Source organism: Danio rerio, chromosome 13, assembly GCF_052040795.2.
Source record: "Danio rerio strain M-AB ecotype USA chromosome 13, GRCz13ab, whole genome shotgun sequence".
NCBI classification, from domain to species: Eukaryota; Metazoa; Chordata; class Actinopteri; order Cypriniformes; family Danionidae; genus Danio; species Danio rerio.
In genome coordinates this window covers 13151461-13175899 of record NC_141033.1, presented here as the reverse complement: position 1 = coordinate 13175899, position 24439 = coordinate 13151461, and the positions used below count along the sequence as shown (strand labels likewise).

Sequence of the window (24439 nt, the reverse complement as noted above, 5' to 3'; positions counted from 1 at the left end):
CATCAAAAGTTGACAGAGCAGAGATCAAGGTCGCATAATGCAATTCACAACCGTAAATAAGCAGAAAACACTTGTGAATCACAAAATATGGAAACTGTTAATTAACAGATTATTAGCCCCTATTTAATTTTTGCAATATTTCCCAAATTATGTTTAACAGAATAAGGACATTTTCACAGTAGGTCTGATAATATTTTTTCTTCTGGTGAAAGTCTTTTTTGTTTTATTTTGTCGAGAATAAATGCAGTTTTTAATTTTTTAATAAACATTTTAAGGTTAAAATTATTAGCCACTTTAAGCTAGATTTTTTTCCAATAAAAACTTGCCTAATTACCTTAACCTGCCTACTTAACCTAAAATAACCTAAAATATAGAAATGTCCTGAAAATATATATAGTCAAATATTATTTACTGTCATCATGGCAAAGATATTATATTATATTATATTATATTATATTATATTATATTATATTATATTATATTATATTATATTATTCATTCATTCATTTTCTTTTCGGTATAGTCCCTTTATTAATCCGGGGTCGCCACAGCGGAATGAACCGCCAACTTATCCAGCAAGTTTTTTTACGCAGCGGATGCCCTTCGAGCCGCAACCCATCTCTGGTAAACATCCGCACACACATACACTTATACACTACGGACAATTTAGCCTACCCAATTCACCTGTACCGCATGTCTTTGGACTGTGGGGGAAACCGGAGCACCCGGAGGAAACCCACACAAAGGCAGGGAGAATATGTAAACTCCACACAGAAACGCCAACTGAGCCATTATAATAGCCAATATAATATAATATAATATAATATAATATAATATAATATAATAGAATAGAATAGAATAGAATAGAATAGAATAGAATAGAATATTATATTATATTATATTATATTATATTATATTATATTATATTATATTATATTATATTATATTATATTATATTAGTGTGGAGTGTGTGGTTTTTGACAAGCATTTTAAGTCGCCCTGTTCAGCTGTGTATAAATCATGGGTGTTTTGCTGAAGCTGATAGGTCCCCCTGGGTGGTTTCTTACAGCCCCAAGTCAAAGTCCTTACACTTAGCACATTTTCACACGTTTTATTGTCCACCAGGTGGAAAAGATTTGTTCAGTAGCTTCATTAAAGTAATGGCACCTAATGGACATAAAGTGAAAGCACATGCCCTCTCAAGGACAACATATCTCAAAGGAACAAGACTTCCCTGCAGTCAGTCTGCATGAGCCAGCCGCCATCCACGTGTTAATGTTAGCCGTAATTATCTATAAATCATTAAACTACACAGAAAACAGAGATAAAGAAAAAACACTGACCAGACACTTCTGATCACAATATAACAGCTCTAACTGCATCACATTTTTGCTTTAGCCGATTAGTGCATTCAGAATTCATAATCTGTATTATTGTATGGCAATTGGTGTTTTACAAAATAGTATTTTTTTTTTACAAAGTCACAATCGATCTGACCTTTAGCTTTTTTTAATGTTATCATGTTTACCATGTTTTTACTCCACTTATCCATTTTGATTTGCTTATAAGTTTATACATTCTTTGAAATTAAGACTGCACATGATCCACACAAAAAAATTTTTTCTTTTCTTTACTAATGATGAATTGTATCTGAATTTTTAATTAAATAAAATGTATAAGACCATATAATCTGAAAATTACCAATAGAAAATCCCCTGAAGTCCTTTGATATTTTGTTTATAAATCCTAATCTTTTTACTGATCCGTGTTTCATGCTGAATTGATTTGTCAGGTGTACATAAATGTTGGCGCTATTATAATTTCATGAATAAACACTAAACAAATAGCTCTGTCACTTAACTGCGCTTGATGCTTAATTTAAAAAATAATAAAAATATATCAGTGCTTCCCACACATTTACTTGGGTGGGCCGCCCAGGTATATTAACAGCTGCTAAATGGTCCAGGATTCGGCTTTTGCTTTCTAAAGCTGTCCTTATGACTTTGCCGAGGGAAACGTAAAATAATTCATTCTTAAATCTAAACGACTCAGAAAAACGACTCAGAGAGGACAAATTGACTAGTCTAAACTAGCTGCAAAATATATGTACACCATTAGCAATTGTTAATCAATGCATTTGCCTTTTTTAACAAATTTGTAGATAAATTGTCTATCGTTTTTTTTCTGTTATTTATTTCTCATTTGCTGTATATTTTACTGTTTTTATCAATATATTACATATTTTATACATATCTAAAATGCTTTGGCATTCAAGTTTGCTTTGAAGCAGATTTTTCATGTCAGAGGGTGCACATGGCTCCTGAATAGCATAAAAGAGAAATAGTGAATTTATTTTTATTTCAACTTTTTTTTAACCCATTGAAAAGAAACAGTGTAAATACATATATATATATTAGTGCTGTCAATCGATTAAAAAATGACTTATTAATCACACTTTTTTGGAAATTAATCGCGATTAATCACATTTAAAAGACTGAAACTTGCCATTTTGGCTGTTCAAATGTAAAATTTATGTAAACGGAAGACAAAAACTATTTAAATTCAAAATATAATTGTTTATTAGAATTTTTGTTTCACTTGTAAAACAGATATCTTCATGTAAACAACATACGCACAATAAACCATCAAGATCCCCTGGCTTGACAGCCATATTTATTGCAGAAATTAAAACACAGGCATGTTAATGCCCTTTGAATTTCAAAACAATCAATGCCAATAAAGAAAAAAATTATTTCCATGTTGGATTTTAAGTAGACTGCAAAAAAACAGGCAATGCAAATATTGAAAATTTTAAATTATAATTCCAATAAAGAATTGAATACAAACAATTGTACTCATTGTAAAGTTGTATTGCTGTGAGTTGACAACATTAATTATAAAGTAGAAACAATTTTGCTTAGTCCTCCTTTACAATCAGGCAGTTGCTAAGACAGTCCAGTCTGTTGAAATTATCGGGGCACAATGTGGACCCTTTATTTTGAATGATGTGAGCTGAGGTTGAAACGCAATATTAGGCAATTCGTAACTTTTTGATGTAGTGGCTATGAACAACAACGTTTAGGCAGGTTTGTTGCTAAAGCCTGATTTATACTTCTGTATCAAGTGACTGGCGTAACCCACGGCGCATGCAACGCGCGTGGCTGTGCATTAATACTTCTGCGCGCTGTCTCTGTTGGTTTGCATTAACACTTCCGAAACGCTAGTTGGCAGTGAGGTGTAAATGTTCCTCTGTGTCGAGTTTCTTCGCTGCTTTTTTGCTTTTCCTGAACACTTCCGGGATGTACAAGTGGCTCAAACTCACTCATTTTAAGGCAGGAACTGGCGGACGTGCAACAACTTTAACTATGAGGTAAACACAAAACAAAACTTTCCATTCGGAGCTCCTTCACGGGATTCCACAATGGTAAACAATCGCTCCATCAGGCTCGCACCATTCACGGGGCTCTCAGTCCCGCCCAGACTCGTCAGCGCTACCAAGCCGACCAATCACAGAGCTTGCGCTACGCGTCGTTGCGAAGTGTAGTTACATTTTTTGAGAGGTGCACGTCAGCGACGCCGACGGCGAAAGGCTATGCGTCAGTGCCGTAGCATACGCCGGCGTTTGAGGCAGAAGTATAAATCAGCCTTAAGAAGCGCATGCGTGTGGACACACACACACACACACACACACACACACACACACACACAGGACAGGGCAGTTGGAGCGACTCCCTTCAGATTCAACACGCATGATCACGTTCATCAAATTTGCTTAAACTAATCGTTCTAAAGTATAGCTGCATTTCACAAAAATTCTGACACAACAACGCAAAGCAAACACTTGCGTTTAAGGGGGAAACACGTCAAACTTAATGACACGTTTGAGGGTGCATGCTGAAAGGCAGAAGAATGCACTGTCTTTGACAGCTTGCAACATCATCTGGCATTTTCTGAGTACATTTACAGGGACACCAATACTCCGATTTTAATATGATTAATACTCTTATTAAGAATCTACCATGTAAGCAACAATTTTTAATTACCTTAAAGGATCACAGAGTCATGAAATGCGGAGGTTTTTCAATTCATTAAATTCATTCAAATTTCATTAAATCAAAAGTTAAAAATGAAACACCCGAAATTGCATTAAACTCTGGAGGAAACGCTGGATAGCCTGGTAATGCGACATTAATTGTTTTATACTAAAACTTGCCTACAAAAAGTGCTTCCTTGGTCTTATCCATATTTCTTTGCATGCTGAACACACGTCGACCACAACAGGAAATAAAAAAACTGCAACTGCATTAATTGTGTTAATTTTTTTTTAACGCTTTAAATAGTTCAAATTAATCGCATGCCTTAACGCACCAATTTTGACAGCACTAATATATATATATATATATATATATATATATATATATATATATATATATATATATATATATATATATATATATATATAAATATAAATATATAAATTTGGTTAAAAAAAAGTGTATTACAAGCGCCTTAAAACCAAATCAGGCTCATCTGAAATATATTTTTAAGCTTTGTGAAATCCAAAAATTATTTCCTAAACATATGTTTGACTGCAGTTTCAAGATAAAATGAATGGTACAAGTAAACATGTAAAAAAACATTTAAAATAAGGACATGTACCTGAAACATACAACAAAACACCCAAAGTATCAAACTTTACATTTCACAAAATAAATTTAAGCTGAAGCATGTATTTCCAATGAGCATGGGCTGATTACAACACTAGCAAAAATGTATTCCTTCACTAAACTCAAAGCAGTTTTCAGAATATTCCTCAATGCATTTCTCAAACATCCAAACAGACCAAAGTGTGTTATGAGGGTTTTAATCTGATCTCAGGGGGTCTTCATCTTTACAGCCTCAGCAGTGCTAGAAATCATGTGAGCTGGTTAAAAATGTCTTTAGTTTCTCTTGGCCTCCTGACTTGCAGAATGATCTCTAATGACGCTTCCCTGAAGACTCAGCATGGCACCAATTTAAAATCATTAAGCTACATAAGAGATCCAGCCAGGCTTTATAGGGCTGGGATTAAACCACGGAAGAATGCTAACCTTCCACTTTAAATCCTACCAACATGACTTAATTACATTACCCAGGGTTAAATCCATAGGGCAATGACAGACAAACAAACCATTTACATTCCACCATAGGCACTCACAGGTCAAAGAGAATTATGTTGGTACTAGTGTTACTTAAGGGGTCTATAAAACAAAGCCAATGCAGAAACGAACAAAAATCTGACCGAATTGGACAAACTGAAAAATGACTTGGGTTTGAATCCGGAAAAAAGTTTTGAAAATCGCTAATGATAAACGCAAACGAAAAGCGTCCCGGTGTATACAAGCCTTAACTCAGATGAATTTTCCACTGAAGTTGAAATTTTTAAAAACTTAAGCAGAAGATGTGGTTGAGGTCAATTCTGCACGTCACAGCCGGGCAAACACGTTGCACATTCTACATCATTTGTGTCACCTGCTGGAAATGAACTAAATGAACTTTGCTCATTTGCATAGACTTGTATGTAATTTACTTGTGCGAATACTTAAATTTTCGTTGTCAAAAAAAACAGTAGGTGTGACTACATAAATATATTTAATGGTCTATATAAAAAAATTATCTATTCCTTATTAAAGTTTTAAACTATTCTTTTATGTGAATTTATGCTACATTTTTTAGTAGAAATATCACTTGTTTGACAGCATGTATACCTGTCTTCTCTCTCGGCGCGACAGAATGTGTCCATTCAACACCCTCCACAGCATCCGCACAGCGATGGTCGTGTCGATCCACAACAGACGGAAGCCGTGATAGTAATGTTTCACCTCATCGATAACACGCTGCCGTATTGTCCGTCGCACAGGTTCAGCGTCCACCGTCGGGCTGTACACTGGTCCGCCCTCCTCCAGCTTTTTATTTCGATCCTTCAGGGTACGTAAAGAGCGCTCCACCTTTGAATCATCGAGCAGGCGGCCTGTGGTATGAACCCACCGGACTGGGGCGTTCTGTGGCCAAGCTAATGTTCTGTGGTATGTGGAGCGGGAGTGGACTGGCAGGGCAGGGTCAGGTACTAAGATGGCACAATAAAGACGAGGAGATCTAGACAAGCGTCGCTGAAGCACAGAGGAGTTGTCCAGGTATTGGACAGATGATGCATGAGGCCAGACGATTCCTCCAAGAACACCAGGACTGAGGAAAATAGAGCATTCAGTAAAGTTAAACAAGCTTTGATTAAAGGTAAAAGAGCTTTCAAAATTATATATTATTTGGTTAACATCACAAAAAAGAGGGTTTTCTTTAATTTCATCACAATTGCAAATGTCATGCTGATTGTAAAAAAGTTTTAAAGTTTTACAAAATTTATCAAGCTTTTCAAGTTGCAAACACAGAGTAAAAATGTTGTTAAAATTGCTTTGTAACATTTTGTAATGAAACCTTGGCAGAACCGTTTTTTGTCTGCATGAAACACTTTAATGAATCAAGATTCAATTCCTAAAATTCCTTTTTAACAAAACTCAATTTTTACCACAGATTCAGCTTTATATTTGAAAAACCAATTCATTTAAAAAAAAAAAAAATTCTGAATTGGTGTAAAAAAAAAAAATAGGGCTCCACAATATATCGTTAGATATATCTAGCCAAGTTAATCGGGTAGAATTATATTCATACATCAATATATACTGCCAAAGAACATTATCTGACAATCTCAGATTTTTCAAATATTGTGTGGCCGTACTAAAAAAAAGCTAAATGAAATGAAATTTCAGATGCTGTTGCTTTGCCCCTTGTTTAATTGTTTTCTTCAGGTTTCATCAAGTGAAATATAAGACTTTTTAAGACCAATATAAATGAGATTTTAGACTTATACGGGGCTAAAAAAATATTTTTTTTGTAATGGCCCAGTTGGATCAATGGAATTGGAAAAAAATAAAAGTAGTTATTTCTTAATCACATATTTGAATGTGTCAAAACAAGACAACTATAATTCTATATACATTTTTTTATTTCAACATAGTGTTTATTTTTTAATGAAATTAATTAAAAGTATATTTATTATGAAGAAAACTACACAAATAATAATAATAATAATTATTATATATATATATATATATATATATATATATATATATATATATATATATATATATATATATATATATACACATACATATATATTAGGGATGTAACGGTATCAGAATTTCACGGTACAGTAATACCTCGGTATGAATGTCACGGTACGGTATTTATTGAATCATTTACAGGAAAAAACAAAACTTATGAAAATACTCCAAAAAAGTGCCAAAAGTGTCAATGACATACAAATTAGCCATCTATCTGTAAGCTTTAAAACAGGAACTTCAATTTTAATAACAAAAAATTATTAAACCATGTAAAAAAATAAAGTTTCAATTTAGTATTGTTGAAAACTCATCACATTCAACATTTAATCACTCACTCACTTAGATAGAGATGGGTTTAAAGTAAAATTATCATATAACTATAATCCGTAAAAGCTGGTATCTCTGGGCATTTACAATGTCCCCTGCAACAGAAAAAAAACCCTCTCATTTGGGACTGAGGTTTCTGGGACAGAGAGATATGACTTGGCCCAAGTTGACAGCAGTAGGTAACGTTGTGCACTGTCTTTTCCCCACTTGAGAGGACAAACCATGAGTGAGAGAGGTCTCATGTCTGTATCAATCTGAACAGTGTGCTGTGTCACACCCTCCGTCCCGCCCTTCAGTATGCGCGCTCAACCCCCCCCCTTCCCCGCTTTACAGTACGCGCGCGACAACACAGCTGATCAGAACGCGCGCGACAACACAGCTGATCAGAAAGCGCGCAACAACACCGCTATTCAGTACGCGCGCGACAACACAGCTGATCAGAACGCGCGCGACAACACAGCTGATCAGAACGCGCGCGACAACACAGCTGATCAGAACGCGCGCGACAACACAGCTGATCAGAACGCGTGCGACAACACCGCTATTCAGTACGCGTGCAGCGACAACACCCGCTTCAGGTTCGATCATTTCCAGCTCTTTTTGATGCCCGCTTCTAGCAGCACACTCCATTTCCGCATTACTGTATCTGTAGACAACAGACCGCAAGGGATGATGGCCACCCCTGGGCTGATGGGAATTGTAGTTTTCGCTACCTCCCGTTCGCTTCATTCGCCTGAGCAAATTTTTTCAGAAGACCTATAGTTTTACCGAGTCATGCGACTACGGTAATATCGAAAAAAATTAATATTGCGGTATGATGGTATTTACAATACCGTTACATCCCTAATATATATATATATATATATATATATATATATATATATATATATATATATATATTTATATATATATATATATATATATAAATATATATATATATATATATATATATATATATACATATGTTCGCTTTTGGTCCAAATGAACTGTAATGTAGTATAACTTCCTTTCAACCTAATGCATATCTGGTATAAAACGTAAATTTCGTGCCTATTTATAAATAGTATGTCCACTCACACTTTCAACAGTAAATAGTTTTTGTGTAAAGGGAAGATTATGTAAAGGGATATATTGCTGTTATTATACAGAGTAATTGTGTAATTGTTTTTAGTTTTCTTTTCCTGATCAGGGATTAAAATTATTTTTTTTCGCTGTAAAATGTCTAAAAGCTGTTGTGACATAAACATCTCTTTTTGGTAAAAAACTTAAATATATATATTTTGTTAGATTGTTGGTGATTGGATGGGTTTGGCCCGATTGGGTAACATTACTTCAACAACTTTTAAAATTAAGACCTGTTTAAAATGATTTAAGACCTACAACACAATATTTCTGTGAATTTAAAACTTTTTAAGGCCTAACATTTTGCTTGTGAAATTAAACATTTTAAGACCCCACGGACACCTTGAATACCAGTTTCATTTGACTGACATTTAGACTTATTTCTTAATCTAATTAAATGCTGTTGCATTCCATGTAACTTCTCGAGTTAAATGAAAGATGCACAACGGCCTTTTATTTACTTTTTTTGTCAAGAACATGCCACAAATTAGTAAAAAAATCTAAATGAAGTGATGTCTACAAGAAAGCATCTGTTCCTTTCACAGTGCAAGACCGCAAGTAGTGATATGAAAACCTATGCTTAATTCCACACTATAAAACTATGTCTAATAAGCATATTTACGTGTTTCATATTGTCAATTTAAAGTGATAAATATTACATTGAAATGAAAAGTTGCTGCTGTGTGAACTGACCACCACACAATAAATTACCAGTAACCTGGTTATATGACAGGCCTAAATATATCAACGGGCAAAATGATCACTATTAATAAAATAATACCTTAATTTTTTCCTTATAATGATATTCCCCAAACATACGTGTGAGCTAATTTTAATTTAGTAATCAAAAACCATGGTAATAATCATAGAAAATGTGATCAGACTACAGTTTGAATTGCATGAATTGTGTTTGGCTTGATTTACCTGTTTGTGGCTAACCGCAGTGCCGTGCAGTTAAAGCATGCGCCTTCTGACAACTTTCCTGAAAGAAGAAAAAAATAAAACATTAGATCATCATATAGAACCACTATGAAAAAAAAACTGTTATATAAACCCGTTAAATTACACTACATAGTTTCAAAAACGCAATGCAAAAGCATCTGCACGATGCATTAAACCAGTGTCCTGGCCTTTGCCTGCTCTTGTAATGTGTCTGAATGTTTATTCATGGTAAGATGATAGGATATAACATAAGGGGGGTCATGGAGAGTGCAACAGGCTATATGCCAGCATGGAATCACAGAAAAGGACAGAGAAAATACTTGATCCCCTGCCAGAGAAAATATAGCATCACTGCCAAGAGAAAGGATACACAAACGAAGGTGTTTAGGGGGCTAAATATTACAAATATTACAAATTATTAGAGTATAATGTTTCATATTATTTGTTATCGATAATAATTGATTTTTTTTTAGAATACATTTAGGATTTTTTTATTTTATTTAACTACTTTATTTTAATTTACCAACATTACGAAAGGCAAAGAGTTTTCAGTCAAAAATAAAAAAATAAACAAAAATATCTTGTCTCTTATATCTTATAATAAAATAAACCTAAGCCTAAAAGAGACTCTTAAACTTGATAAATAAAATGTTACAAAGTGTGTGCAATTGTAAAGTGTAAACGCTAAACAATCAAAGCAAACTTTAGGGTAGATCAACATCTGTAAGATGCCAATAATAATGATACAGTAAACTTCAAACTCTGTAAGCAAAACAAATTATGATAATCGAATCTGAGCATTCAAGTAAAGGAACAAACCATCATTATTGAAATACTTATTGCAGCATTAGATATTGTGAAGTTAAAGTAATATATTACCCCTATGCTAAAAAAAAATCTTTCAGCTTGTGGCTGGGATGCACAAGGAAATAAACCACAAAGCCACTTTGACGACATCTTTATATCCTTTTTTATTTACTATCTCCTTACTGCTGCTAGTCACGGCACTTATTTTCGCGTGTGTTATTCTGACATGGTGGCAATAATAACTAGTCTTAATTATAAACATTACTTAAACTATAATTATGAATAAAAAAAAATTAAATAACGAACTGGTTAATTAAATAGCTTAAAACATTTAAATGTGATTTCAAATGTATTTTTTTTTAAATAATAACAAAGCATGAATAGTACATAATTAAAAAAAAGTTGTTTTTTTGTTCTCTTAATATCTGTTGTATTATTATATCAACAGTTTTACATAAATAATAAATAATCCAAGAACATATATAACATATATATAAATTTCCAATTATTTAATGCGAATTTAATACTTTAAAATAGCTTCCGGTTCACAAAATTAAATAACTGTCAAAAAAATGACTTTTTCTAAAAAAAATAAGCTTCACAGATTCTCAGAAATATAATATATTTCATACTTTTTTTAGCATAGCCTTCATTGATTTAAGTAGCTTTTAACATATACGAAATCAAAACCAAACATATATAATAACAATAAAAATAATAATAATAAAATAAAACAAAAAATAAAAAAATAAAAATATGCAAACATAAAAGCAAATGCATGTACTTACACATACAATATAAAAGTACAACATATAACAACAACTGTATATTAATAACATTTAATACAAGTTGTACAGAAAAATTATTACTATCGGCTTCCTTCAAGAAACCTACAAAGGAATCCCAAATTTGAAAAACGCAAGACTTATATAGTTAAAAAATTGTATACACTTGTAAAAAAAACATACATGAAAGTAAAACGTAAAAAAAATTTTATTAAATAATTAGTAATAACTATAAGCAAATCTGTGAAATGAGAAAAAAAACATTTCATACATAAAATAACACCACCAAAAACCAAAAGACTTAACTTAAGCAATGATCTCCAGATGTTATGTCATAAGGTACGCAGCACAAAAAAGGTAGGTCTTGCCATCAAGTTGAAACAGCACTGACTATTCCATCTAATGCTTAAATATGACTCACTTAACATTCTTTTATCCAGCTATTCAAAACATTCTCATGTCAACTTTACTTTGGCACTTAATCCTCTTCATTTGTGTGTGAATCTGTCATTACACCAGCTCCACACAGTTTACATCAGGACAGACCTCACACAATAAGCCTACAGTGAAGTGAGTTTGCATAGCTCACATCTACATTAAAATCCCAGCTGGACTTTCCCCTTTAAAGCATATGATTAATTACACATACTGCTTAGGTTAGACTACAGCAATTCCCGGAACTTTACAGTTTACTAAAGACTGCATATACTGCAACAGTCTGTCAGCATTTCATCAGCATTTACCTTCACGAGGATGACAGACATATCGAAACGAGTGTATCCGCAAGTGTATTGAGTGTATAAGTCACATCGCAAGATATGCAATGTTGAGTCTGGATTATATTTGACCAGGAAATACAACATTTTATTTAATTAACACATTTATATGAAACGTATATGATTTATGTAGAAAAAAAGCTTTTCTTATTTAAAATTTTTGTCTTGTTTCTTGTCCAAATGTCTACATTTCAAAGCAAAAACAAGATTTTTCAGATATTTGGACTAAAAGGAGGTCGAGCCTTCTCTTTCATGGCTTCTACACTCTGGAATAGCCTTCCTGATAATGTCCGAGGCTCAGACACTCTCTCCCAGTTCAAAACTAGATTAAAGACCTATCTGTTTAGTAAAGCATACACTCAATGCATCACCTAGCGGGTTCCACACAGGCTTCTGCATCTTGCTTATATACACTATGAACAACAGCTACGCTAATTATTCTCTTTATTCTCTATTTTCACCTGGGGATACTCATCCCGAGGTCCTCAGATTATGCGGAGTCACTGATTGGATCCAAGACCAGCGACGAGATGATCCCAAGGTTTCCATATCCGGGACCAGGCCATATCCTGAGCTGCTGCTGCGCTGATGGTCATGGGAAGTGGAGAACATGAGACTGATTCCAGCGACGCTCCAGGGACAGACGAGTCTTCGCTGAGGCCATCTTCCAGCCTCCACCGCGGTGACTGAAGCTCTGCACAAGACTTTTGGCCAGCAGAGAAATTAAAATGGTCGTGCACAACTGAGTCTGGTTCTCTCAAGGTTTTTTTTTCTTCACTCCCATCAGGTAAAGTTTTTTTTCCCTCTCCGCTGTCGCCACTGGCTCGCATGGTTCAGGATTGGTAGAGCTACGCATCGATGAATATGCTCTTTAGTGTTTGTACTCTCAGTAATGATTAAATCACACTGAACTGAGCTAAACTGAACTGAACTTAAACACTAAAAACTGAACTACACTGTTCCAGTTACTATGACCATTTATGTGAAGCTGCTTTGACACAATCTACATTGTAAAAGCGCTATACAAATAAAGCTGAACTGAATTGAATTGAATAAAAATGAGACAACCCGAAGTAAGAAAAGCATTTTTGCATTGTGATTATTTATTTAGAGACTTCCCAGAAAACTATCAAATAGTGCTATTCAAACCATCCTGTTAAACTGTATTCATATCACAAATTTTATCACAGAATAATAAAATATCACAATATCAGATTTTCCCAATTTCATGCAACCCTACTGGTAAACCAACCATCAGAATTAAAGAGCAGAAAATAGCCAGTTAAAGTGAATGCTTGAACCAATGCCATATACGCTGCTGTTGACAATGCATTTTCCATGCTTATTTTTGGTTAACAGTAGTATTAGGCAAAGATCAATGACACCAAAATAGTTTGTTTTGACATAAGACATGTGTACAGTATTCTATATATTTATTATGTACAGTGCATCCGGAAAGTATACATAGTGCTTTACATTTTCATGTTACAGCCTTATTCCAAAATGAATTAAATTCATTTATTTCCTCAAAATTTTACACACAATACCCCTTTATGATAACGTAAAAAAATATTTTTTTTTAATTGTTGCAAATGAATAAAAAAAATAAAAAAAAACCTGAGAAATCACATGTACATAGGTATTGACAGCCTTTGCTTGAGCCAGGACTGTCTTAAGGCACAAGGCTAAAGAAGGTTACAGAAAAATTTCTGCTGCTCTGAAAATTCCAATGAGTGGTCTCCATCAACCGTAAGCGGAAGATGTTTGGAACCACCAGGACTCTTCCTAGAGCTGGCCGGCCATCTAAGCTGATCGATCGGGGGAGAAGGGCCTTAATCAGGGAGGTGATCAATAGTCCAATGGTCACTCTGTCTGAGCTCCAGCGTTCTTATGTAGAAAGAGAGGAGAAATTTACAGAGAGACAACCATCTGTGCAGCAATCCACCAATCAGGCCTGTATGGTAGAGTGGCCAGACAGAAGCCACTCCTTAGAATTGAAATTTGCCAAAAGGCATCTGAAGGACTCTCAGACCATAACAAAATTCTCTGGTCTGATGAGACTAAAATTGAACTCTTTGGAGTGAATGCCAGGCGTTACTTTAGAGAAATCCAGGCACCGCTCATCATCAAGCTAATACCATCCCTACAGTGAAGCGTGGTGGTGGCAGCATCATGCTGTGGGGATGTTTTTCAGCAGCAGGAACTGGAAGACTAGTCAGGATAGAGGGAGAGATGAATGCAGTAATGTACAGAGACAGCCTGAATGAAAACTTGCTTCAGAGTGCTCTTGACCTCAGACTGGGGTGACGGTTCATCTTCCAGCAGAACAACAATCCCACACGTCGCCAGAATATCAATGAAGTGGCTTCACAACAACTCGTTGAATGTCCTTGAGTGGCCCAGCCAGAACCCAGACCTAAATGCTATGGAACATCTCTGGAGAGATCTGAAAATGGCGGTACACCATCACTTCCCATCCAACCTGATAAAAGCTTGAGAGGTACTGCAAAGAGGAATGGGTAAAAAATTCCCAAAGACAGGGGTGCCAAGCTTACACACCACGAACAGGCTCTTCCATACCCTCACTGCACACCATCAATATGTAGCATGCACTGCACTTTAACCAATCCATACTTGAAACAATACTGCTATGTGGACACCTGTTCATTGTACATATCGCTGTCAATTTTACATTGTTCTGTTTTTTTGGGAGTATATTGTTGTATTTGCACTGTCATTTTATTTGCACTGTCTGTGTTTTGCACTGTCGTTGTATTTGCATCTGTATTTTGTACGGTTCGGAGCCAGTACCTAAGCTTTTCACTCATCTTAGCACATGTGCTACTGATGATGTGACAATAAAAGTGATTTGTTTTGTGCATCTTGCAAAAAGACTTGAGGCTTTAATTGCTGAAAAAGATGCATCAACAAAGTATTCAACAAAGGCTGTGAATACTTGTGTATATGTGATCTCTCAGGTTTTTTATTTTTTAATAAATTTGCAACAGGGCGACGCAGTGGCACAGTATGTAGTGCTGTTGCCTCACAGCAAGAAGGTTGCTGGTTTGAGCTTCAGCTGGGTCAGTTGGCGTTTCTGTGTGGAGTTTGCATGTTCTCCCTTTGTTTGCGTGGGTTTCCCCCACAGTCAAGACATATGGTACAAGTGAATTGGGTAGGCTAAATTGTCCGTAGTGTATGAGTGTGAATGAGTGTGTGTGGATGTTTCCCAGAGATGGGTTGCAGCTGGAAGGGCATCTGCTGTATAAAAAATGTGCTGGATAAGTTGGCGGTTCATTCAACTGTACCAACCCCGGATTAATAAAGGGAGTGAGCCGAAAAGAAAATGAATGAATGAAATTTGCAACAATTTAAAAAAAAAATCTTTGTTCACATTGTCATTATGGGGTATTGTGTGTAGAATTTTGAGGGGGAAAAGTGAATTTAATCCTTTTTTTTAATAAGGCTGTAACATAAAACATTTTTAAAAAGTGAAGAGCTTTGAATTTTTTTCTGGCTGCACTGTATAAGTGATATAAACAAAATTATACAAAACAATTTTCAGAATCAGAATCAGCTTTATTGCCAAGTGTGCTTACACACACACACACACACACACACACACACACACACACACACACACACACACACACACACACACACACACACACACACACACACACACACACACACACACACACACACACACACACACACACACACACACACACACACACACACAAGGATTTTGTTTTGGCTACAGAAGCTTCCATTATACATAAAGTGACAACATGAAAATAAATATGACGACAAACATTAAACAGAGATGCAATTAGACTAAAAGCTCTGGATGTTGAATTGCATGTACACATTTGTTATATACAAGTTTATAAGGTGCTGTGTACAAATGCATATGAGAAAGTATTGCATTGTATATACTGTGATAAGGTGCTGTGTACAAGTGCGTATGAATAAGTATTGCAACATGTTTTGTACTCTGTGCTCTTTGTTACGTAGATATTTAAAGTTTTATATAAATTATATAAACTTTTATATAAAAACATATCATATCTAAAATTTCTCCAATATATGCATGCATGTGTGAATTATATCCATAATAAATATACACAGTACACAAACTTACATCAGGTTAAAAAATCTTGTATTTTCGATGCGATGAATCGCAATAAATTTTTGCCAAGCACTAGTTAATGACTATTTAATTCATATTAAAGAGTTTACCTCAAAATGAAAATTATGTTATTAATCATTTAAAGCTCTAAGAACAGCTCTCTGCACCAAAAAATTACTAACAAGTCTGCTACTTTTTTCTTTGACTTTGAATACCTGTGTCTTTGTTGCCTATAGCAATGTTCTGCTAACAAAAACATAGCATTCCAATAGCAAACATAGTTGCATTAGTAGTTGCAAATAGCATTACAGTGAAAAAAACTTTGCTCTGCCACTTGTCAAAGTGAGGTAAACACTTTTGTGGGCGGGTTAAGTAGCTCTACGCAATTATAGACTTTATTTAAAAAATAGATCATGTTTATGACTTTATTACAACATATATTCAAAGCTTAGTTCTACTATCTATATAGAAGTTTTGAAAGTAAATATAACGTGACCCAAATTCGATTCAGAATGAATGTCATAAATGAATGCTATAGGGCCATTCCAGTAGTTTTTGTAGTTCCAGTGTTAACCTGGAAGACCGACTTTTCACAGATCCCCAACAATTGACAAAGAAAGTGCATAAAGCTTAAATATGTGAATGACTGAAATTTTTTTGGATTAATTTACCCCTATGAAACGGAAAGTGAAGGAGTGGATCATGACTGCGCAGGATATCCCTCTACTTACAGTAAATATAACTTCAGGAAACTCCCCTGGATCTGGAGTAAGCTAGTAAAGCTATTCTCACCCATTCTGCCTGCCTCCCACAAAAACACATACATAGCAAGCAAACAGTTCTCCTTTCCCTGAATACAACAATCAATCAAACGTGACTTCCTCTTGGACTGTTCCCCTCTTCAGTACACTTTCTAGATTACATACTTACAGTCTTGTGATTCTCTGACTTCTTCACTAACAGACAGAAAGGCCGGGGCCTGACTCAATGCTTATCAATCCATTCTCATCCAACTGCCTTGCCTTCAGCCCTATAGTGTAGGACCTTTTCTCCAATGCCCAGGTGAAGACTAATCTCAGTAGTCTTGCTCACAATAATGTTCATTACACGTGTAAGACCCTTGGCCCAATGTCCCCAGTATACAGTCTAATCCTACTGATGCCAGGATGTTCGCACTGAAGGATAAATGCATTCCGTCTACTTTCACTCTCTATATTTAGCTCTATAGGACATCTGGCCTTGAATCTTGAGGTCACTCCACTGCTGACTGAAAGCCTGAAATCTCAATCCTCCTGTAAGTCTATTTGTGTATGTAGACAGTTAAGTTCACTAAATAGTTAGCACTATAAAAAATAATGCAGGAATACCATTAACAGGGATGCAATGCAAAAACTATTTTAAATTCCCAGACATTTTTTTTTTGTTGGTGTAAAAAGTATTTGTCTAAATATTTTACACTAGAAGAGTCTTTGGAAAGAATTGAAGCCTAAGATCCTTAGATATTAAAAGTTGAGGGTGTGGTTTAAGGTAATGTGTAGTAAATGATGTTTAGCTTACAGAGACTGATAATTTCCTTTCACAAAAGTTCATTGTGGTGTCAGAAGTCTGAAATTTTACTTTTGTTTGGCCCGCACGAGTATACAAACAGTTAATTATCGGTTCTTTGTAAACCACTGATGGTGACAAAGAACCTTTATTGAATAGAATACATAGAAGAACTGTCAATAATCAAACCCGCCTGCTTATGACGGTGACGAAATGTTAAAGGAACTCAAACACTGAGAAATGTAAATCTTCCTGGGTGTTGTCCAACTTCCTTTAAGGGTGTATAAAATCTAACACAACCTTGTGGACACAAATCTTTGTATATATAACTGCAACAGTTTCAGGGTGTGGTGAAATGGAGGGGAAAGAAGTTTAGGGAAGGCTTCTTTGCATTCGATTTCATATCTCCAGAATTGTTTCATTAAGCATCAACTGCTGTTCTAATGGTTGGTTAGGCATAGTTAGTTTAAAAGCAAAGGGTGCAGTTTTTAGCCCTAAAATCCTTATCCTACAGTAAGCTAAGTAAGTGATTTATAAACTGATTTTACTAATGAATGTAAACACTGTAACAGTGATATATTTGTTTAGTAACACAGTCAATTCATTCCATGTTATCTGATACCATTTTTTACAATAATAGAAAGAGACAAAAGAAAATTACAACTTTACATGCTAACTGGCTGATAGCACCATAACATGGATCAGTCCTAAACACTAGTGATGTCAAAAGGCAGAAGTATTTAAATAAAAGGCATTATATATATATATATATATATATATATATATATATATATATATATATATATATATATATATATATATATATATATATATATATATATATATATATATATATTAGTGTTGTCAGTCGATTAAAAAAAATTTTAATTAATCGTTTTTTTAAATCGCGATTAATCGCATTTAAAAGACTGAACTTGTCAATTTGGCTATTCAAATGTACAATTCATGTAAACGCAAGACAAAAACTATTTAAATTCAAAAGATAAATTTATTCAAATTTAGAAATTAAATTTCAGATATTAAAACACAGGCATGTTAATGCCATTTGAATTTCAAAACAATCAATGCCAATAAAGAAAAAAATGATTTTCATGTTGGATTCTAAGTGGACTGCAAAAAATTGCCAAAATACAAGCATTGCAAACATGGAAAATGGAAAACTAGAACAACAAAAATTGAATACAAACAATTGTACTCTTTGTAAAGTTGTATTGCTATAAGTTGACAACATTAACTATAAAGTAGAAACAATTTTGTTTACTCCTTCTTTACATTCAGCCAGTTGCTAAAACAGTCCAGTCTGTCGACATTAACGGGGTACAATGTGGACCTTTTCTTTTGAATGATGTGAGCTTAAAGAAATTATATTTTCTTGTTAAATCTCAGTGGTTATGTTTTTGGTTTATCTTTTGGGAAGAGAGAGCGCAGGGGCAGCAGGGATTATATTTTTTATACCTGTTATCTTGTTACGTTTTGATTAAACCTCTTTTTGATGAAGGATTTTTTATTTATTTTGTAATGGCATGTTAGCTGACCAGTAGTATCCGAGCAGGCTTATTCAAAATTAAAGGTCCCTGTGGATATATCCCATTGCTTCATCGGTCTCATTTCAACAGCATTTAGTTTTACTTTGCTTCATACTACAATGATAATAAGTTTTCAATACTTTTCATAAGATGAAAGTCCCATAAGATGTAATGAAGACTCCTATGTAATGATGAACTCCTATGATTCCACACTAAGCCATATAGCATTATCAAACTCTGCCAAACTCTTTTGCCTTTTTGTTTGTTGAGAATATACATCCTCAATAAAAAAATTACAATACAAACATGCCTTTGACACGTATAGTCCGTCAAAATCTGTTACAATGGCAAAAAAAAACATATACACAGTTTATTACTAGAGAAGGTTGTCCATGCTCTATGAAACCTCACCGATAGTGTCTGACTCTGTCAGCATTCACGGTTGAAGTTCTTTTTGCAAGTGTCTTATCAGAAGCAGCAGCTCCTATGACAGAATGATAAAACTTTCTGAGTGGAACAGACCAAGTCCCACAGAAATACCACATTTCTGTCTAGAAACTAGGTTAAGGACTTCAAATTAATTTCTTGATAAACTGACCTAACCTGAAAGCAGTAAAAAAAAACTTTATTTTTAGCGTATAAAATCAACAGCAAAACCATTTGGTTTGCTCACAGATGATCAACAGGTGATCATTTGTCATTAAAAATATATGCATGTTTTCCACTACATTCATTCTGCCAGGGTGGAGCGCCATACCAAAATTCATCCCACCACGGCTTCATTACAGCTTCTCTCTCAAAACATTCAGTCAATGTTGTTGTTTTTTTAATAGCGGGTTACCATTACACCAAACGCATTAAAAGGTAGGTGAATTATAACAGCGCAAACTTTTCTGTAACTGTAGTAGTCCTGTGCGTTATTTGTTTAACCCTTTAAAGCCTGATTTATACTTCTGCGTCAGGTGACCGGCGTAACCCACGGCGCATGCAACGCGCGTGGCTGTGCATTTATACTTCTGCGCACTGTCTCTGTTGGTCTGCATTAACACTTCCGAAACGCTAGTTGGCAGTGAGGTGTAAATGTTCCTCTGTGTCGAGTTTCTTCTATGCTTTTTTGCATTTCCTGAACACTTCAGGGATGTACAAGTGGCTCAAACTCGCTCATTTTGAGGCAGGAACCGGCGGACGTGCAACAGCTTTAACTATGAGGTAAACACAAAACAAATCTTTCCATCCGGAGCTCCTTCACGGGACTCCACAGCTTGTAAACAATCGCTCGCGCCATTCGTGCGGCTCTCGGTCCCGCCCAGACTCGTCAGCGCTACCAAGCCGACCAATCACAGAGCTTACGCTACGTGTCGTTGCGACATGTAGTTACATTTTTTGAGAAGTGCACGTCAGTGACGGCGATGGCCACAGCGAAGGGCTATGCGTCAGCGCCGTAGCATACGCCGGCGTTTGACGCAGAAGTATAAATCAGCCTTGGTGACGTGCTGACTGACTGACAGGAGCATGATGCGTGAGGCAAGCAAACACGACATAGCTTTCAGTTAAGATGAACACAGATTCCATAATTATACTTTATTTATAGATAAAGGTCTGTGGTTCTGCATACAAAGAACCTTCTTTTATCTTGCTGGAGTTTATTGCATTTTCACTTTACTTTAGGGCGCATTATTGCCACTCTGTAGATCTATTGGAGAAATTTATAAACAGCAAATCTTAAAAAATAATGGAGACATACTTGTTACATTAACTGCACTTCAGCAGGGTTTATTTGGAATCGCACAAGAAGATCTGTGCTTGAGCAGCGTATATTTGAGGGCGTGCAAGAAGTTTTGTGCACGAACAGAGGAAATCGGCGCGCAAGCAAAGAGATTTGTATGCTCATACTGAATAAATGCAATCTCTGCTTGTAATACTGCGCTCACAACATTTCTCCATTTGTCATTTAAATAATGCCATAGGTAGTTGGTAGATTTGTAGAAAAGACCTGCTGCCACAGCTGGAAAAATTCCTAGAGGAAACACTGAAATGTATTGAAAATTAAGAACAGACCCACTCAAACTTGGACTTCTGTTCACCTGACATACACAACATTTGCCCTTCATCCCAAATTGTTTGCCTGTGCCAAATCACAATCTGTGCTGGCACCTTTAACCAGCTTTGTAGAAGCTTGGGGATTGTATCCAGTATCCAGATAAGAAAACCCCATCTCTGGCAAGACACAATGTAGGTTAAGACTCCATTGGAGATATCCCTGTTTGTGTAAACTCTTTTTGACCGTTTAAACTAATGCTACATATACACAATATTAAAACTATTCTGCCATCTTATTAACCTCTTAATAACAGGATGTGCTTTATCTTTAATAATCAAGTTAATCAACATTATCAATCCAAAGGCTTAGCGTTGTGAAAGCTTTTCATGGTATCATTTGTTTACCTAACAATGCATTTGCAGATCAGACCTCTAATTTATAGGCTGTCATGCAGAGCTGTGGTTAATCATTTGTCAGACCACTGCAAGAAAGAAAGTCCTCACATGGGACTCACTAAGGTTTCTCAGGAAGCACTTCAAGTATATTTCGAAATCAATTAGATACCGTGGCAGTAATGCTGTGGTTGAGAAAGTAGGCAAAAGATCATTCACTGTGTTTCATTTAGACAAGGTACACGGCCAGAACTTGCTATAGCTACACGATGAGGAGATTGGTGGTCCTAATTACTTGAGCTGTGTAATTTAAAGCAAACAACCCACAAAGTATGGTTTGAATTTTGCAAATGTATGGTTGGTTATCCAATAAAGTCCGAATTAAATGCATTTGTACTTTTTAGACTCATTTGATGGGCAAGTTCCCAATCCACTTAAATGAGTCTTCTTATGATTTATTATTTCCCCATGCAATTAATGACCAATGATGTTTACATGATCAACAAAATATACAAAAAAACTTTCAGTTTCACAATGACATTTTGCAAACCTTTAAAAAAGGGTTTCAAAGTACAAGTTTCTGAAATCAATGCCTATATCGTGCCTGTGTAAAAAAAAGTGATTTTGTGTAAACTAACATGCAACATTGAGCATTTTCCAACATTTTCCAAACAAATCAAACAAGTTTTTAAAGCATTATCAGTTATTACGAATACATTTTGTGGAAAATATGTGAAAAAAATGGAAATATGTGGAAAGGTTTTTACCTTTGAGATTACATATGTTGCATTCTATGGCAGATTACAGGACTCTACAGAGAATGGGAATGTGTTGTTACAGCACAATGCATTACAGATATTTAGGATATAGGATCCTAATACCCATTGATCAATTGATAAATTTACTGCATCATACACAATATTTCTGTTCATCAGCAATAAATTGTAAACACTGACACTACAAATTAAAGAAGCAAATAATGTATTGGAATTGTTTTTGTGGCAGATTGTTAATATTCTGACACTTACAGGTAAAACTGTTCATTTATTTGATCCACTTCAGCGCTGGAGACTGCATATGCTGAAACGCATATTTTCAGCTTCCCAGACACACAAAGAGCATTTATAAACATACAAACAATATTACTATAAAAAGTCTGATTTGTTTTAGTTTACATTGTGCGCTACTTAATGTGTCCAAAAACATGGTGGAGCACAACTTGGCATGTCATAGATTCCCATTCTCTATTGTCAACTCTTGACCTGGGATACAGTACTTTAGTCATTTAGCAGACCATTTTGAAGACAGTGTCATTTCTGTGCATAAGTACTCAAAAATGCAATAAATAAATAAATAAATAAATAAGCAAAGGTCCACCGATTTAATATTTTTAAAAAAATCAAATTAATTAATCTAAATTTCCACCCAACAAGCATTGATCGTGCCATTAAGTCTGCACAAAATATCGCTTCAGCATCAATATCGCAATGTGCACATCCACAATAGTCACATCGCAAAGATATGCAATGTCCAGTCCGAATTATAGTTGACCTGTAGATACAAAATTGTATTTAACCGCTGTATTTATAGGATTTTTTTAATATATATATTTTAACAAAATAAAGGTAAGAAAAGCATTGTTTTGCATTGTGATTATTTAATTTCTGTATCTGAATACTGTTAGACTTCCCAGAAATCTGTCAAATAGTGCTATTTAAGTCATCTTCTGAAACTCTACTCGTATCGCAATATTTATCACAGAAAAATAAAATATCGCAATATCACATTTTTGCAATATATCAAGCAGCCCTAGGTGCCATAAACCCATTTTATTCAGGCTTACTTCATATTCTGTTGACATTAAAGATTCAAAAATTCAAGTCATGAAAGACAGCTATTATTATAACGTCTATGAGTGATGATTTACTATGACAGGCATATAAAGAAGCAGCCATTAAAGTGACTGAGACGGAGGAGGAGTCTGTCCTCAGATAACCTCCAACACAAGGCTACAACATGACTGTTCTCCAGTCTGAGCAAAACATGACGACATACAGGTGCATAACATAAACTACAAAGTACAAACACACATAACTATTTACAGACAGATTTACATACATTAAAATGATTTTCCTTAGAGATTTCAGTTTTATGGAGTTAACGTTCTCAGACAGGATCTGGATATGTAAGCAGCAATGATTTTCAGTTAAGAAACTATGACTAAAGTCATAACATAAAACACAGAACTAGTAATTAAACGAAACGTTTCTTCAAAAGCGTGGAAAGGACTCGCATGTTGACCATAACAATGAGCAGACAAACCAGCCAGCGGTCAACAACGGTCACCGCACTGTTATTTTCCAGAAATGACTTACAGTAACAGAGCATGATGACACAAAAGCGCGAGCACGTGTGCCAGTGACACAGACCTACAGTTACAGTGATCCTCCATTATCTGTGCCTGCTGGACTCATCCCTAACATTCAGCACATCAACACATTTCAGTCAGACCCTTCTCGGTGATTATGACTGCTTCAATTTGTGAGGCTACACGGTTAGCTTGTTAGCTAATCACTTAAGCCCCTCGTTTAACCGGTCGTTTAATAATCTCGAGTCCGAGGATTTAGAACTATTCTGATTTACACATGATTTCACAGAAAACACATGGCAGGTTTTGGAAACATCTGAAATCAATAGCGAAGTTGAGAATATTAAAGTCACAAGGCCTTGACTGCTTTAGCTGTGTAAATAAAACAAAACCGGTTACTATGCGCCTACATCAGTTACGTTACTATTTGACAGTTGGTTAATGCTTCATAATTATCATAATACATACGGTAGAATTATTACGGTTAGCCATTTGTGTGTA

At 35.1% G+C, this 24439-nt stretch overlaps 1 protein-coding gene across 11 annotated transcripts in view; it reads right to left on the bottom strand.

The window, feature by feature from the left end:
* Positions 1 to 24439, bottom strand: part of letm1 (leucine zipper-EF-hand containing transmembrane protein 1) — a 68923-nt gene that overhangs the window by 44125 nt on the left and 359 nt on the right. For 6 of the 11 annotated variants that reach the window (NM_001045208.1, XM_087278407.1, XM_087278408.1 and 3 more), the window contains 2 exon segments: positions 5748 to 6225; positions 9531 to 9588. In NM_001045208.1, the coding sequence (NP_001038673.1) occupies positions 5748 to 6225; positions 9531 to 9588 (536 nt within the window). 11 annotated transcript variants of the gene reach the window in all.